Below are 14,989 nucleotides of genomic sequence, written 5' to 3' on the forward strand. Positions count from 1 at the left end.
AGCTCTTCACGCCCCTCAAAATTGGCAATGGCACTCTCACCCTCTCCCACCGCATCGTGCTCGCGCCCCTAACCCGCAACCGTGGCGTCCCCTTAAATCCCAACGCACCGTCCTCAGCCCCGAACAGAACCTGGTACCCAGACTCCCTAGTAACGGAATACTACACGCAGCGTACAACACCCGGCGGACTCCTCATCACAGAAGGCCTCCCTCCCTCCCTCGAAAGCAACGGCATGCCTGGCGTCCCCGGTCTGTGGTGTGCGGAACAAGTCGCGGGCTGGAAAGCCGTCGTGGAAGCTGTCCATGCAAAGGGCGGATATATATACGCACAACTGTGGAATGCGGGCCGCGCGTCTGTACCGCAGCATACCGGTATGCCTACGATCTCTGCCGCAGCAACACCCTATGATGGCGACGAGGTATATCCGTATCCGCCGCCGGGCAGTAGTGCGCAGGTCCGGTATGCGGATTTCCCGCCCACGGAACTGAGTCATGCGGGGATTTCCAAGCAGATTGCAGATTATGTCAATGCTGCTAAGTTGGCGGTACAGGAGTGCGGGTTTGATGGCGTGGAGTTGCATGGTGGGAATGGGTATTTGCCAGAGCAATTTTTGAGTAGTAATATCAATACGCGGACAGATGAGTATGGCGGTACGCCTGAGAAACGCTGTCGTTTTGTGTTGGAAGTAATGGAAGCGCTTGCTGAGGCTGTAGGAGAAGATAAGTTGGCTATCCGCTTGACGCCGTTTGGACTGTACAACCAAGCGAAGGGGATGCAGAGATTGGAAACGTGGGGGTATTTGTGTAGGGAATTGAAGAAGAGGTTGAGCTTGAGTTATGTGCATTTTGTTGAGCCGCGGTATGAGCAGGTACATAGTCTAGAGGAGAAAACAAAGGGTATGGATTACCTACTATTTCACTTGAAAGAGAAAGAAACGAGCTGACTTGCTTACCCATGGTAGTTTTGGAATCTTGGGGAATGGCAAGTGTGAATCTAAAGCTATTCAGAGAGATTTTTGGGGATACACCATTTTTCTCGGCAGGAGGTTGGAACGATACAAACTGCTGGGGCGTATTGGAGGAAGGAACATACGATGCTTTTGCTATTGGACGATTGTTTCTGGGTACGCCAGATATGATTGATAGGTAGAGCCACCCAAGCTCCACTTGGAGCAAGCAGTATTGCTAACCATCTTACAGATTAAAACAAGGCCAGCCCCTGAACGCGTACGATCGGTCTCGCTTCTATGGGCCCTTCCCAGACCGAGAAGTAGGATACACTGATTACCCAACGTATGAGGAAGTAAAAAATTCGGGAAAGCCATAGAGTCGTAGTGCCTAAACCAAATGCATCGATTCGACGCTGTCATTGCATTCCTACCTCTATGGATTATCAATGTAAAATTACCTGAATGCTGGTCTGTTGTACATGCAAGGCCAAATTGCCTATCTGAGAGTACTGTCACACCCGGTTATGTTACAGGTTGTTCGGTAGGAACTGTCTCGGCTTCAGTCGGCGCTGCCCCGTCCGTGACTGCTAACGTGTCTTCTTTTGATTCCTCCAATGCTGAGACATTTTCGTCTAGCATCTTCACTTCATTGTCCACCGTTGGGGTATCTCTCTCCTCTTCGCCGTTGATTGGTTCCTCCACCATAACGTCATCCAAAAAGATCTCATCAATCTTATCCGAGCGCTCGATCTTATCAAACGCTACAAGCTTGGAAGTGCTGGCAATTCGTAAAGCTCTCCAGCTTTTACTCGCCTTTTGTTCAATTGCCAAAACTTTAGCTTCATCATCCCTTGCCATATCGATATCCATATCGTCTAACTCAATCTTGCTCTTGAAGTCTTTTAGAGGCGGAAGTTTAAATCTTGACGGATCCTTTAATCGGTCTAGCGCAAGCTGTCCGTCCTTTTCTGAAAGGAAGTCAAGACGAAGTGATCCCATAGGACTTGGGCGAAGTCGTTTGTTGGTCGTAGCTTTCCGGGCGGCGGCCTTTGCTTCGACATATTCCTCGGGAGACACAGCAGGTCTAGCAATCGTTGGACAATTCTCAATCTTCCATCGAACCCAATTCTTATCTCTTGAAAGCACCGTATCCACCACACGGTAGAAGAAAGGGCCCTCGACCCCTTTCTTCAGATATTCTGCGATTTCCTTCTTCATATCAGAGGCCCAGATTGTCTAATTATATTAGTATAAGCTTGGAAATGCTTCAATTGACGGGACTTACATCTTCTTCGTTCAGGGTTTGGTCTGCATACATGACAGATTTGTTCGGATTTTCAGGCAGAGTTGATTTTGAAAGCTTTTCTTTCGCTTTGGCACTCAGCGAGAGCAGAAAGTCCATGACAATAAGCACTTGTACCAAGATGTGCCTACGAAATGAGAGATCGCTGATCTGGAGAGTAAGTGTAAGCTGAAGGTTCTAACCCAGGCAACATCGCACATACCTCGAGCTCGAATAAGTCTCTGCTGGTCAAATACTTGGGGTTGAAAGTATTGGCGAGATCCTCATCCCCCTCACCTCGTTTTCGTTTCGTTCCCTTTTTGCTATCGTCCGTGGCCTTCGTCGAACGGCCGTTGCTCTCACTCTGGACCGATTTGAACATGACCATGGTAGCTTGAAGACCCCTTTTGAAATTTGTGAAGTGGGCTTGGTCAAAAAGTTTTTTGGGTTGACTAAAGCTTTGTTGTAATGACCAGAATATCGGATATAGCTCATCAATACTCATAGGCTTCTCTGGCTTGGGAGATGCCACTCCTTTTCCTTCTTCCGCCGTTTTCGACATGCGCGAGACACCATTCGTAGGTACTTTCAGAGACGGTACGGTTGGCTTGTCGGTATCTAAATCGACATCCATACCCTCTGGTTCCTGCTCCTTGGCTGGTAACTCGTCAAACGCGGTGACATTCTCCGTATGATATTCGCCCCGAAGGTTGACTGAACTTTTGTCTCCCAAAGGAAAGCTCTGGAATAGAAATATGAATACGCGCCCACAGAATGCTGTATCTTCCGCCCTGGAGAGCCGTCGTAACAGTTCATTGCAACTTCTGAGAATAACCAATTGCTTTTGGGGGAAATGCTTAGACGTAATCCGTTCGCGCCGTGTGTCTAAATAGTCGAATATCTTTCGGCATCCAGCAATTGTTTGACTGTCCAAAAGCTCTTCCACCAACCAGAATAGTAGTGCGGGATCGCATTGCTCATCATCGGAGAGAATAGATATGATATCCAGTAGATTCCATAATTTAATAGAAGAAGGTGCGTTGACGGATGTATAGGCCTATGGAATCGTCAGATGTATGCTCCCTTGCTCGTTCGTGCTAAGTCGCGGCTCACCAGCAGGCCGTTGAAGGTATCTCGCACAGCGGTCTCAATAATAGCACATTGGCTTCGCTTCTTCACTTCTGGCTTAACTCCTGGGGTCGCGGTAGTGGCGAATATCGGCTCGACTCGTTCGAATAGACCAGTGAAATCTGACTTGTTCAAAGGTGGCTCGACGGTATCCGTTTGCTTTTGCTGCTCAGCCCTTTGGAGCATCTCTACCAAGAGGGCCAGGAACTCGTCCACCGCTTGAACGGCATGACCGGCCATTTTGGGGGGTCATTCGCAGCGAATACCCTTCTCTGAATGAGAGAATCCGGCGAGTTGGGACTTGGCAGAGTAGGAGGTGAAGTTGCTTCGTGGTGGCTGTCTAGGTATGTACCTCTTTGTATGCAAGGTATCGCGAGCGCGAGCGGTGCATGAATTACGGTAATATCTACCCGCCGCTAGTCCGTTTCGAGCAATGTAAATTCGCGACCCAAAATTTATAGCCTTTGCGACGCGACCAGAGCCTCTTTCGTGAGTGCAATCAACTACCACCACCATGCCGCCGAGAAAGAAAGTCCAGGTGGAAGATCGCCGTGAGGTGGACGATGGGAGGCCAACCGTGGCGGAATTGGATGGCGGAAGTGCCTTTGCGCAGTTGGCGCAGCAGCACTGGTTAAAGCCCTCGAAGAAATCGGCGAAAGTCAAGGTCAAGCACGACGTCTTGAAGACCGAGATATGGGACGTGCTGGAGAAGGAAGACTTTGCTTTCAAGTCACTTCTGGCTTTGGAGAATCTGCAGATCCTAGAAAAGTAAAGCGCGTTCTCTCTAAGCCTTCTCATTTCATGCTAATGCTCATACAGCTATCTTTGGCCAGGATACTCCGAGGATTCGTCCAATTACCAAGTCATCCTTATTGTGTTGATATCGAATGTTAAAGCCCGCGAGCATCTGCCAATATGGGGTGAGTCCTTCTGCGTTAGAATATGAGAATATAGGCTGACAATTATTAGACATATTCTCAGACAATGCGCCCGGATTCTCAACCCTCTTCAAAAGGATACTATCTATGATGCTGGATACCACACTCTCTGCAAATATCCGTACCCACCTACTTTCGTTCATTATAAATGCTTTCCAGTCTTTGGACAGTGGCATAGTGAGGAAAGAGTGCGCTCCTTTGGTGTCCATTTCGATATGGCACAACATCACGAATGAGAACAAGCGAGATCGCAAGCTCGACCAGAGCGTACAGTTGAGAAAGGCTTGGAGAGCAGCTGCCAAACGGTATGATGCGGCGGATGATGCGACCAAGCCTCGGTTACGGTTTGAGAGATCGTGGTTGTTTACCTTGATCCTGGATTTCTTCAACCAGCTTTACAGTAACATGAAACCAGGTATGTGCTGTGTATCTCAAAAATCGCATACCACAATACTAAACTATTCAGACAATGTCCTTTACTGCGAGCGATTCATGGAGTTTCTATCAGACCTACAGAGTCAACTCCCTACGAGAAGATATGTCAACACACTCCTCCAGGATCTGAATACACTCTCAGCGATACGACTGTCACCGGCCTTCAATGACGAGGGCAATGGCCTTCTAAGGGATTTATATGCTCTGCTGAAGCATTACACATACTTCTCAATCGACGATTATACTGGCATCCAGCACACCCGTACCGAAGCATATGAACGACACTGTGCCACATTGGCTTCGTTACAACGAGTTGCTCTCAAGCATTTCAAGGAGAAATTGACTGTGCTCGCTCTGTCAAATTATGGCTCAATAGACAAGCGAACGGAGCTTGAGGATCATCTCAAACCCCTCACAGATGCCGAAGTCACTGAACTTTGTGAGCTCCTCGACTTCCGCACATCATATCCTGCCTCGACAAAAGTAGCAGCAGATCGCCAATTTCTTACTGAGGTGCTGCTATCTGGACATGAGAAACGGAAGACTTTTCAGGAGACGGCACGTGATCTCAGTATCCTTCCTACGGAGCTCACTCTTTTCGAGCCTACTTTGGTGAGAAATGATAACTACAATGGATCCCAACCCCTTGCGATACCTAAACTTAACTTACAGTACCTTACGGTTGGGGATTTCCTATGGAGATCATTCATCCTTCATCGTTGCGAATCTTTCTATGAAATTAGAAAGCATGTTGAAGATACCTTGAAACGCCTGCGACCTACGATGAACCGGAATAGTCAGACTACTTTTGATGGGTTCTCCAGAATGGCGTTACCGATTACGAAGCCAGCGTAAGCTTATCAAACCCTTCAATTTCTTGTCATTCGTTCCTAACAAATATTGTAGCATAATGGAAGTCGTCCCACCTCTAGTTGGTGATGATAACCCTTCAATAGTGCGCGCGGAGATCACATTAGATGTAAGTCGTTTAGCAGACAACGTTCGGCGAGAATGGGAGTCATTTCGTCAGGACGACGTGATCTTTCTATTAGCCGTACAAGCTTCAGATGACAACAAAATGATCACTAATGGTGGTTCAATATCCGACGCCCAAAAGCTAGGCGTGAAATATCTTCGAGCAGCCGAGGTCACCCAAGTGCTGGACGATAAAGGACGCTCACTGAGAGATCAAAACAATCAGGCCAACGGCCATGGCCGGCCTCGGGTCCGCAGGTTACAAGTAAAGCTTGATGCTGCTATGTTCAAGGAGGACATGCAACGAGCGAGCAATGGGAAACCAGACATCTATGAAAGTATAAATGTGGTCGTTCGGAGAAATGGCAGAGAGAACAACTTCAAACCTATCCTGGAATCAATTCGCAGCCTGACCCTGTCAGATGTACCCCTGGCATCATGGCTTCACGAAGTGTTCTTGGGTTATGGTGATCCCGCTGGAGCTAGTTACACTCACTTGTCCAATCGAATCAAGAAGGTCGACTATCGGGATACTTTCCTCGACTGGCAACATCTAATTGCAAGCTTACCAGGGAAAACGGTGGAGCCGAGCGATGATGAAGATGGCAGTTTCGGGCCTCCATATGTTCTTCAAACAGTCACTAAGTTGGCAGAAATTCCAGCCGCAAAGCCTTCTAAGAAAAGGCGGCGAGATGCTGAGCCAGCAGCACAAGTTCAACATCAATCCATCGAGGTGTCAACGTATAAACCTGAGAACACCGGACCTTATCCGACAGATGCTCCAAAACTCAATCATGTTCGATTCACTCCAGCCCAAGTTGATGCTATCATCTCAGGAACTCAGCCAGGGCTTACGGTGATTGTGGGACCTCCGGGAACGGGAAAGACTGACGTTGCCACTCAAATCATTAACAACATATATCACAATTTCCCGAATCAACGGACACTCCTGATTGCGCATAGCAACCAAGCCTTGAATCAACTTTTCCAAAAGATAGTCGCATTGGATATTGATGAGCGCCACTTACTCCGGCTTGGCCACGGTGAAGAAGATCTAGATACCGAGGCCAACTTCAGTAAACATGGTCGAGTGGAATCATTCCTACAGAACACAGGAGGATATCTCATGGAGGTTGATCGACTGGCCGCGAACTTTGGTGCCCCTGGAGCTCACGGTGCCTCGGCTGAGACTGCTGGTTACTTCAATTCTGTCTATGTGGAGCCCGCCTGGACGAGATTTGAGGAGGTATCTAAATCTCCAGAATCTACGGTGGAGTCTATTATCGAAGCTTTCCCGTTCCACAATTACTTCGCCAATGCTCCTCAACCACTATTCCCGGCCGATGCAGACAAGGAAACGATACTAGACATTGCTAGCGGTTGTTATCATCACGTCTCAAAGATCTTCACAGAACTTGCAGATATTAGACCTTTTGAAATCCTGCGACGCGATCGAGATAGATCGAACTTTCTCCTCACAAACGAAGCCAGAATAATTGCCATGACATCAACCCACGCAGCGATGAGGAGGCAGGAAATTGCATCACTTGGTTTCCACTATGATAATGTCATCATGGAGGAAGCTGCTCAGATCACCGAGATTGAGAATTTCATTCCCCTTGCCCTTCAGAATCCCAAGAACGGCGCCATGCCGCTGCAAAGAGTGGTTCTTTGCGGTGACCATTATCAGAATTCACCTGTCATCCAAAATCTCGCCTTCCATCAATACGCAAACCTCGAACAATCCCTCTTCTCTCGGCTTGTCCGTCTCGGTGTTCCTACAATCGACCTAGACCAACAAGGTCGCGCTCGGCCATCGATAGCGGAGTTGTACTCGTGGCGTTATAAGAACCTAGGCAATTTACCTCTCGTCTCTACCTCACCTGAATTCCAGACCGCCAATGCTGGCTTCAGATACGACTATCAATTCATCCAGGTCAATGACTATAAGGGAAAAGGGGAATCGGAGCCGACTCCACATTTCATTCAGAATCTTGGAGAGGCAGAATACGCTGTAGCAATTTTCCAATATATGAGGCTACTTGGATACCCAGCATCCAGTATCAGCATCCTAGCTACCTATGCCGGTCAACGTGCGCTTATAAAAGATGTCTTGGATCATAGATGCGCCAAGAATCCCCTCTTCGGACTCCCAAAAATCATTACAACAGTCGACAAATATCAGGGGGAGCAAAATGACTGTAAGAACCGTTCCTCTTCCTCTCCTGCATCATAATCATACTAATGTGTAATAGATGTCATTCTCTCCCTGACTCGTACCTCCCGCGTCGGCTACCTCCGCGACATCCGTCGGCTAACTGTCGCCCTCTCCAGAGCACGTCTCGGACTCTACATCTTAGGCCGCCGGGAAGTCTTCGAGTCCTGCTTTGAACTTCGTCAGGCCTTCGAAATCCTGTTGCAGAGACCAGATAAGTTGCAGCTTGTTACCGGCGAGCTCTTCCCTACTAGCCGCATGCTGAAGGAAGATGATGTGCCGGGTGAGACACAGATGGAAGGTGTGGAGCACCTAGGACAATATGTGTACGAGATGACGAACTCAAAAGTTCAACAGCTCAGAGCAGAACGAGGATTGCCGGAGGCAGAGTTAGCGATACCAAAGACTGGGGATGCGGAAGAGGTGGAGGTGGAGGAGGTAGAGATGGCAGAGGGTTTTGAGGCCGAAGAAGCTGAAGAAGCTCGAGAGAATGTCTCATAGCTCATGAGACATTAGAAATCGATGCACATCGACGGCGGTCCCGGATAGCATCCAGACACTATCGGTTCGGGTCAGCGATGGCTTAGGAAAATGTTTCAAGGCATCTGAAGCATTAAATAGAAAAGGAGCGATTTGTATGATTTGCATTGCAATGGCGTCTGTAGGATAAACATCAACATACCACCAAAATGAAATGAAGTTCTTATTCTCTGTACATCACAGACATCGAGTTGCGGAGTTGGGTGACTCGTTCTATTAGATGTATTGAGCTCACCTATGCTGCTATCCCTGCCTTCTTGTTCTTGCGCTATGTCTCGGGAAAGCCGCGAGGTTTAGATTCCACAGGTAGTGTTTGTAGCGACTGCCATCCTATTCGACTTGCCATTTCTCTAAGGGGGGGGGGGGGGGGGGGGTGGTGATCTGCATACTAGTGTAGAAGAGGCCGTGCCAAATACGACTCTTTGCTTGAATTTGCGGTGCACATCTGCAGCAAGGAACTGGTTTGGGCGCAGGCCGACCCGTGTGGTGAGCGGGCCTGGTCGACTGTCTTATCATTTCGTTGTCCAAACATTTCACACCTGTCTGCTAAGGAGATCGAGCCTGTAAATTAGGGTAGCTTGTAATTTATATCGATCTAAAGATCATTTCTTAACGACAATAATAAACGACCACAACAGGCTAGTAACTCAAAAAATAGACATTTCAGCGAAGTTTCATCTTATGGAAGGCCAGCCTCTGGATATCATCCGGAATAAACCCTCTAGAGTATTGCAGTTTATCGACAACTCCATTAGCACGAGGTGCGCTATGTCCAACCCTGCCCCCCTTTCAACCTCGCTTAGCATCAGAAAGACGCAAATCTCATAAAACATTTAAAAGCGAATCAAACGAAGGTATTCAAGATGCAAAAAGGTTTATATGCTGATTAGATAGTAAATTGTAATTGCCACACACAACGAACCAAAGGAAGCAAAAATCTGGGGGTACACAACACACCCGCCCACATGGAACAAAGTGTATTGTTACCCCTTGAGACCTCTAGCAGGATTCGAACCTGCGTCTTGCTCGAAAATGTTGAAGCATATGCTACCATTACACCAAGGAGGTTGTTGCTTTGTTTTGATAGAACTAATGACTAATTCTAGTCTAAAAGGGAGAGTGATATATAACTAGGCAGCAAGGCAGCAAGGAATACGTACATACCTTGACAACAGTGATTCACTTGACGAGCAACGCAGAGATGCAAAACTCAACTTTTTCAAACGGAATAGAAAGACATTCAAGCACTAGAAATTCATAGACAAAAGCGAATTAACAGATTGAGGCTGCATTACAACACGGCCCACGAGGGGACCATGTTCGTAAGGCTAGCCTCGCGGACCTCCCGTAGGATTCGGACCTACGTCTTGCTCGAATATACCCCAAGAACATGCAACCATTACACCAGGAAGATTGAAGTTTTGGGGTAGACGTCTGCTTATTTCAAGTTAGAAAGGCGTGTAGGTACTGTAACTAGTGACACGGGTCGGGGATGTAAGCTGTTAAGCGATATAGGGGGAGGAGTGTGGCAGGTGCTAGCGAGGCGAAAGCTTCTACTCTACTTGAGCGGGAATTGCCCACGGACAAGATAATAATGGGAGCATCGTGTTCGTAAAGTATGTTCTTGGGGTCTGTAAAGAGGAAGTTGAAAGCCGGTTCGGGTTGCTGAGTGACTAGCTCCCCCTTTTGATCCACCATTATACACCCGAGTGGACTTGGATGATAACACCACACATGCAAATATAGCCCGTTACCTCGTGCTTTGCTATTCAATACATGATGCATTCTGCACAATAATGGAGGCATTTCTGCCCGAAAGGCTATCAAGTCTCGGTCGTTCAACAGTCAAGACCCCTGATGGGAGGAAAGGCTCGGCACCAACAGCGATACCCCTCACAAGCTTTCTTCGTGCACCTATCCGCCGTCACTATACCCCGACGGCCTAGGTCTTTTGACAGGTCTCACGCACCCCCGACTTATCTGTACCGACCCCCAACTTTGCAACCGACTGGTCAGAAGGGGTTCCTCAAAGAGGCATGACGAGCAAGGGGTCAAGGGAGCGCCCATTCAGCACCTTCCTTTCACTTCATGCAGAGCGGGGAAGGGGCAGAGCTAGAGAAGATCTCCTCCATGTGACGTCCAAGCTGACACCGGGAGAGGGTGCAAGATTGACGCTGCAAAGATGCACGGATATAAGGACTACGCGATCGAACGCGGGGACCAAGTGGATGGGTCTTAAGAGACAAGCTATGAAGCGATTCTCTGGAGAAGGTTAATACAATTCTGGGAGATTCTCAATCTGTATTTGATTGCGAAGGTGTGCGCGATTGATTGAAGTTGGGGGTGCTAGAGATGCGTCTGCTGGAGTGGGACAGAAGAATCAGGGGGCATAACAAATGTGGGTGTAGTGTTGTTGGCCGCCCTCTGCCGCGCGATTCTTAAGATTATTGTCCTCCAATAGATTAGATTGAGAAGGCCGATGCTCAAGTTCAGTGTGATATGCCAGATCATGTCCTTCCTATAAAGTTCATCTATCTAGCGAGTCTCGCCTCACTTCTGTGTCGGGAAGTTGATTGGAACAGCAATTCTCTCCGAAGACTATAGATCTGGCTTTCCCTGAACGGAATCTTGTGAGGCAGGTTTCGAGGAGTACCACAGTTCAGCTCTACCGTCCCGATTGATAGCAGATTAGAGAACTAAAGAGTCTGACGCGGATGGCAGGTCGAAGTTCACTAGTGGAATTATCTGGCTGAAAAGGAGTACCATGTTTTAGATATTACTTTTTAGTTGCATCAAGTAGGGTCTTGCTTTTCAGAGAATCGAATAATAAGATTCAAGTTTCCGAATAGCAGTTGATATTTCAGTGTTTCAAAGATCTTGATATTTGCTGAATGTTTGGACATGTGAGAAGTACGTGCAAGGCATGAAGCTTTCATTGCGTAGCAATATACTTGAAACGGCATTAAGACTTTATACGAAATTATGTCTTAGTTTTGTGTGCTGTTGTACTCGCGCTAGCTATGAAACATATCGCCGTTGACGAAACTCCAAGACATGAAAGAATAGGTCAAGTTGATCTCTAAACTACGATACGCTCAATAACAATCGGATGCCAAACTAGAGTGATTTGGATGACAGAATATATCTCACAGGCACGGATGACATTTCCCTGATTTCGAAGATGAATAGCTAGAGCTGGTCGAGCAAGGGACCTTCCAATCGTAACCAGTAGTGTTTGTTTGAATGATAACAGACATACGCAACCTGAGTGAGCGGCCTTGCCGTACTTGGGCGTGACGAATAGGTGCTGGCTGCCTATTAAGATTCGAAGCTCAGCCGCGTGCGAGTTGAGGAGGAATATGAGTCTGTTATCAGCATTATACCTCACTATCTAGTATCAAAGCTTGTTGCAGAAGATTTAAGTATTGGAAAGGAAGCTGATGTCGTTACAATGTAGGCTTATGCTGTATTATTTTTCAGTTGACCCCAGTTACTTGAGACTAACAGGGCAATGAAACAGCAATAATATGATAATATGACGTTGTTACTAGGTTTCAAGACCGAGATAAGGCTAGCCATGATCCGAAGCAGATCTTAAGGGTAGTTTTCGGAGAGAAATTGCCAGTAGAATTTGGGTTTAGATGCCGATCGCTAATACAACCAGGCACATAAGGTTCGAAAGCCACAAAAGTATATTATACTTAACCTTATCTCGCCACAGTGTCATATAAATAAATTAGCCCCAAGTGCCGGCGGTTATAAGGACCTGCGGATTCTGGCAGAGCCCGGGAGGCCGTCGCAGAATGGAAAATGTACTCCAGACCGTCCTAATCCAGAGAATCTGATAAGGCAACTTTGGGATGATGCTGATAGGCTTGAAGATTTGACCTACGGAGCACTTCCGTTCGAGGACTAAGAGACATACGAGAAGGCTGGGGAAAGAACCTCCTTCTGGCTTCAGTTCTAGCGGAGAAGCGATTGTGTATTCCAAATAGCCTCATATAAGGGGTGTAGGCAGCACTGTACGTCTGGCTGGAGCCGATGGATGGGGCTCATGCAACTCGGTAGGTGGGCATTCCAGACGCAACAGACGAAGGCAGGTACAGGGTCTGTCTTAAGAGCAAGAACACCCCTCGATCTTCCGGATAATCAGGTCCGTCAGGCCAGGAGACCAGTACGAAGAGGGGTGACAACAGCAGAAACCACAGCGTTACCATTGACTAGTATTGCACTACACGGCAGTACTTCGTAGTCCATTGCCCAAAGCCTACCGTGCTTTCCAACAACTTGGTTGATTAGGCTTTGAATCTGTCTGACCATCGCTAGATTCAAACAAAGTTGGACTCTTCATGTGCTTGGGAGGTTCCTTTAGGAAGGCTCGGCGGGCGGAGAATATATCTCACGGAGTACATTGTGGTCAGGGCCTACTTGTGGTACGTAACGCTCCGATGCGCCTCTTGGATAACCCTTTCTCGGCAAGAGCAGGCGAGGCGTGCACGCACAACTATCTACTGTACAGAAGGTACTCGGTGGGTATCGTATCGTTGCGAAGTGGACAGGGTTTAAGCCTATTCAGGCACGTTCGACCCCCTCTGACGCTGCTTAGTCATCCTCGACATAAATTGGCAGGTCCTTACTCTACCAGTACTTCGTATACCCTCTGCGATCCCTTGTAACTTTCAAACCACCAGAACCTAATTACTAGTAATGGCAATAGGTATTGCCATTGCCGTTATAACCATCAATTCTGCGTCTAGTATGATTGTCAGCATCGTATAATACCCATCAATAACAATATTAGCAGCAAACCACAGGTGATAAAACAGTGTACTGTACTGTACTGTATTGTAAAGGCTGTCATCACGCTGTGTGTCGTCTGTCTGCCGAGTGTGGACGTATGGTCCGTTCTGCTTTCGTTGCTGTTGACGTGCAGGTGGACTATGCCGCTTTCGGTATGGTCGGTGGGTTTGGTAACACAACCCACCACCCAGCTCCACTCTCCTCCTCCGCTCCTCTCGTAGACGAATCAATGAGGAGCCAACTGGCACTCCTGGCTCTCCTGCCTAGCAAGTGACGCGACAACGGGTTTCATGTGTGGTTGTACCTGTCTGCCTGTACCTGCATCCTCAAGTCCTCTGCCAGCGAACATACAGACAACACTGGACCCTGCCAGCTCCATTGCTCTGATTCCACGTATGAAATGCACATGCAGGACCTCGAGAAAAAGAAATTATGAAAGGATCCATCCCGAGCCGCGGCTACCGACATCGTGCCTATTCTAGAGTAACAGCACAGTACCTCCCGATGACAATGCCAGGAAGTGTCCCCGAAGCCTACAGTACCATCTCAAGGGGATCTCTCAGGTTCCAGTAAGTGACCTTGATACTCCCGAATTCATCGCCAGCTACCGCAGGTGACGAAAATGTCGTGCCATCCATCAACACCGTCCGCCTATTTCAACAATTGTTACAATATTCGTCTCGAGGCGTCTCAGCCCTACGGAAGAAATACAACTCCGGTCCGTCCGAGTTCCAGACGAAGGCCGGTTCGCGATTCCACTGTGGTACGGCGTACTAAGCACAGGTGCTGGTGTAATTACCGATATGAGATGTCGACAAGGAAATGAGCTTTGGCTGAGTTTCATCGTGGCAGCCTCTTCCCTCAATCTGCTTTCGTGAAGAATCCTTGTATCAGATCATTCGAAGGATGGGATGTACGAAGTACGGAGTACGAGAATCTAATCTCAACATGCTCACGGGCTGGTCCCGTGGATTCCGGGACCGAGTCAGTGACCCAGTGCGAGCACAGGCGTATATACCAGTAGGTACTCCGGTATGATGGATGGATCATTAACGTTTTCAAGATGTGAACAAATGACCCAGAGATGAGCCTAAGCGATACAAATTAGAGTTTGAGATGCCATAATACCAGTGTTGAAAAGAGTCCCGGCGATTCGTCCCTCCGCATTCCCAGGAGGCTTTTAAGTGGTACTAATATCTATCCGAGCTCGCACCGCGGCAGATCGGGCCGCAAGGGGAAGGGAAGAGTAGATTTCGCGGTCCAAAGCTTCTTCCGCAAAATATAGCAAATACGAAATTCGCCAGGACTGCTAAGAACAATGGCAATTTCGTTCTTCGTTTTCGGGTCTCATCGTCATGTCGCAGACAAGTCCATGCTTGATAGGGCGGGACGATACGCACAGACTTCTGGCGCCAGAGAAAATCCCTGCAAGTACAGTACTGTATCTCGTCTAAACTGATGGACATTTCTGTAGGGGAGGGGGGCACGGCACTATTCAGATCTAATCTGATGCCAACAGCCAGCCTCCATGTCCCAGACTCCTAGTAGTTGTCGGGGGTTACATTGTGTTCGACTTATTTGCCCAAGCTGTGTAGCTCGCCTTCCTCTCCGAGAGTAATACTGTATGCAAATTTCCAAACAGTGTGCCGCACAACTGGTAGCGGAGTCCTTGGTTATCTTAGGAAGTTAGGAACAAGGATCCTGGCTTCCCTGAAACCACCGACGG

The 14,989-nt window shown here is 48.0% G+C and overlaps 3 protein-coding genes across 3 annotated transcripts; 2 read left to right on the forward strand and 1 right to left on the reverse strand.

Annotated features, from left to right (window-relative positions):
• OPR4 (putative 12-oxophytodienoate reductase) lies at positions 1–1,327 on the forward strand (the record flags this gene model as incomplete). Its single annotated transcript, XM_031147279.1, has 3 exons — positions 1–897; positions 963–1,146; positions 1,201–1,327. Coding segments are annotated over 3 exons (1,208 nt in total), but the record flags the coding sequence as incomplete, so codon positions are not given.
• Positions 1,328–1,472: 145 nt separating this feature from the next.
• On the reverse strand, positions 1,473–3,600 carry LHYA1_G002303 (Uncharacterized protein; the record flags this gene model as incomplete). The annotated part of the gene is made up of 4 exons (XM_031147280.1): positions 1,473–2,186; positions 2,236–2,403; positions 2,456–3,289; positions 3,346–3,600. 4 exons carry the CDS (start codon positions 3,598–3,600, stop codon positions 1,473–1,475), a joined length of 1,971 nt encoding a protein of 656 aa, XP_031007446.1.
• Positions 3,601–3,874: 274 nt separating this feature from the next.
• AQR (Intron-binding protein aquarius) lies at positions 3,875–8,424 on the forward strand (the record flags this gene model as incomplete). Its single annotated transcript, XM_031147281.1, has 7 exons — positions 3,875–4,128; positions 4,180–4,280; positions 4,330–4,713; positions 4,765–5,345; positions 5,406–5,584; positions 5,640–7,909; positions 7,964–8,424. 7 exons carry the CDS (start codon positions 3,875–3,877, stop codon positions 8,422–8,424), a joined length of 4,230 nt encoding a protein of 1,409 aa, XP_031007449.1.
• Positions 8,425–14,989: the final 6,565 nt, after the last annotated feature.

The sequence above is a fragment of the Lachnellula hyalina genome (assembly GCF_007821495.1).
Source record: "Lachnellula hyalina strain CBS 185.66 chromosome Unknown contig00028, whole genome shotgun sequence".
Taxonomy (NCBI): Eukaryota; Fungi; Ascomycota; class Leotiomycetes; order Helotiales; family Lachnaceae; genus Lachnellula; species Lachnellula hyalina.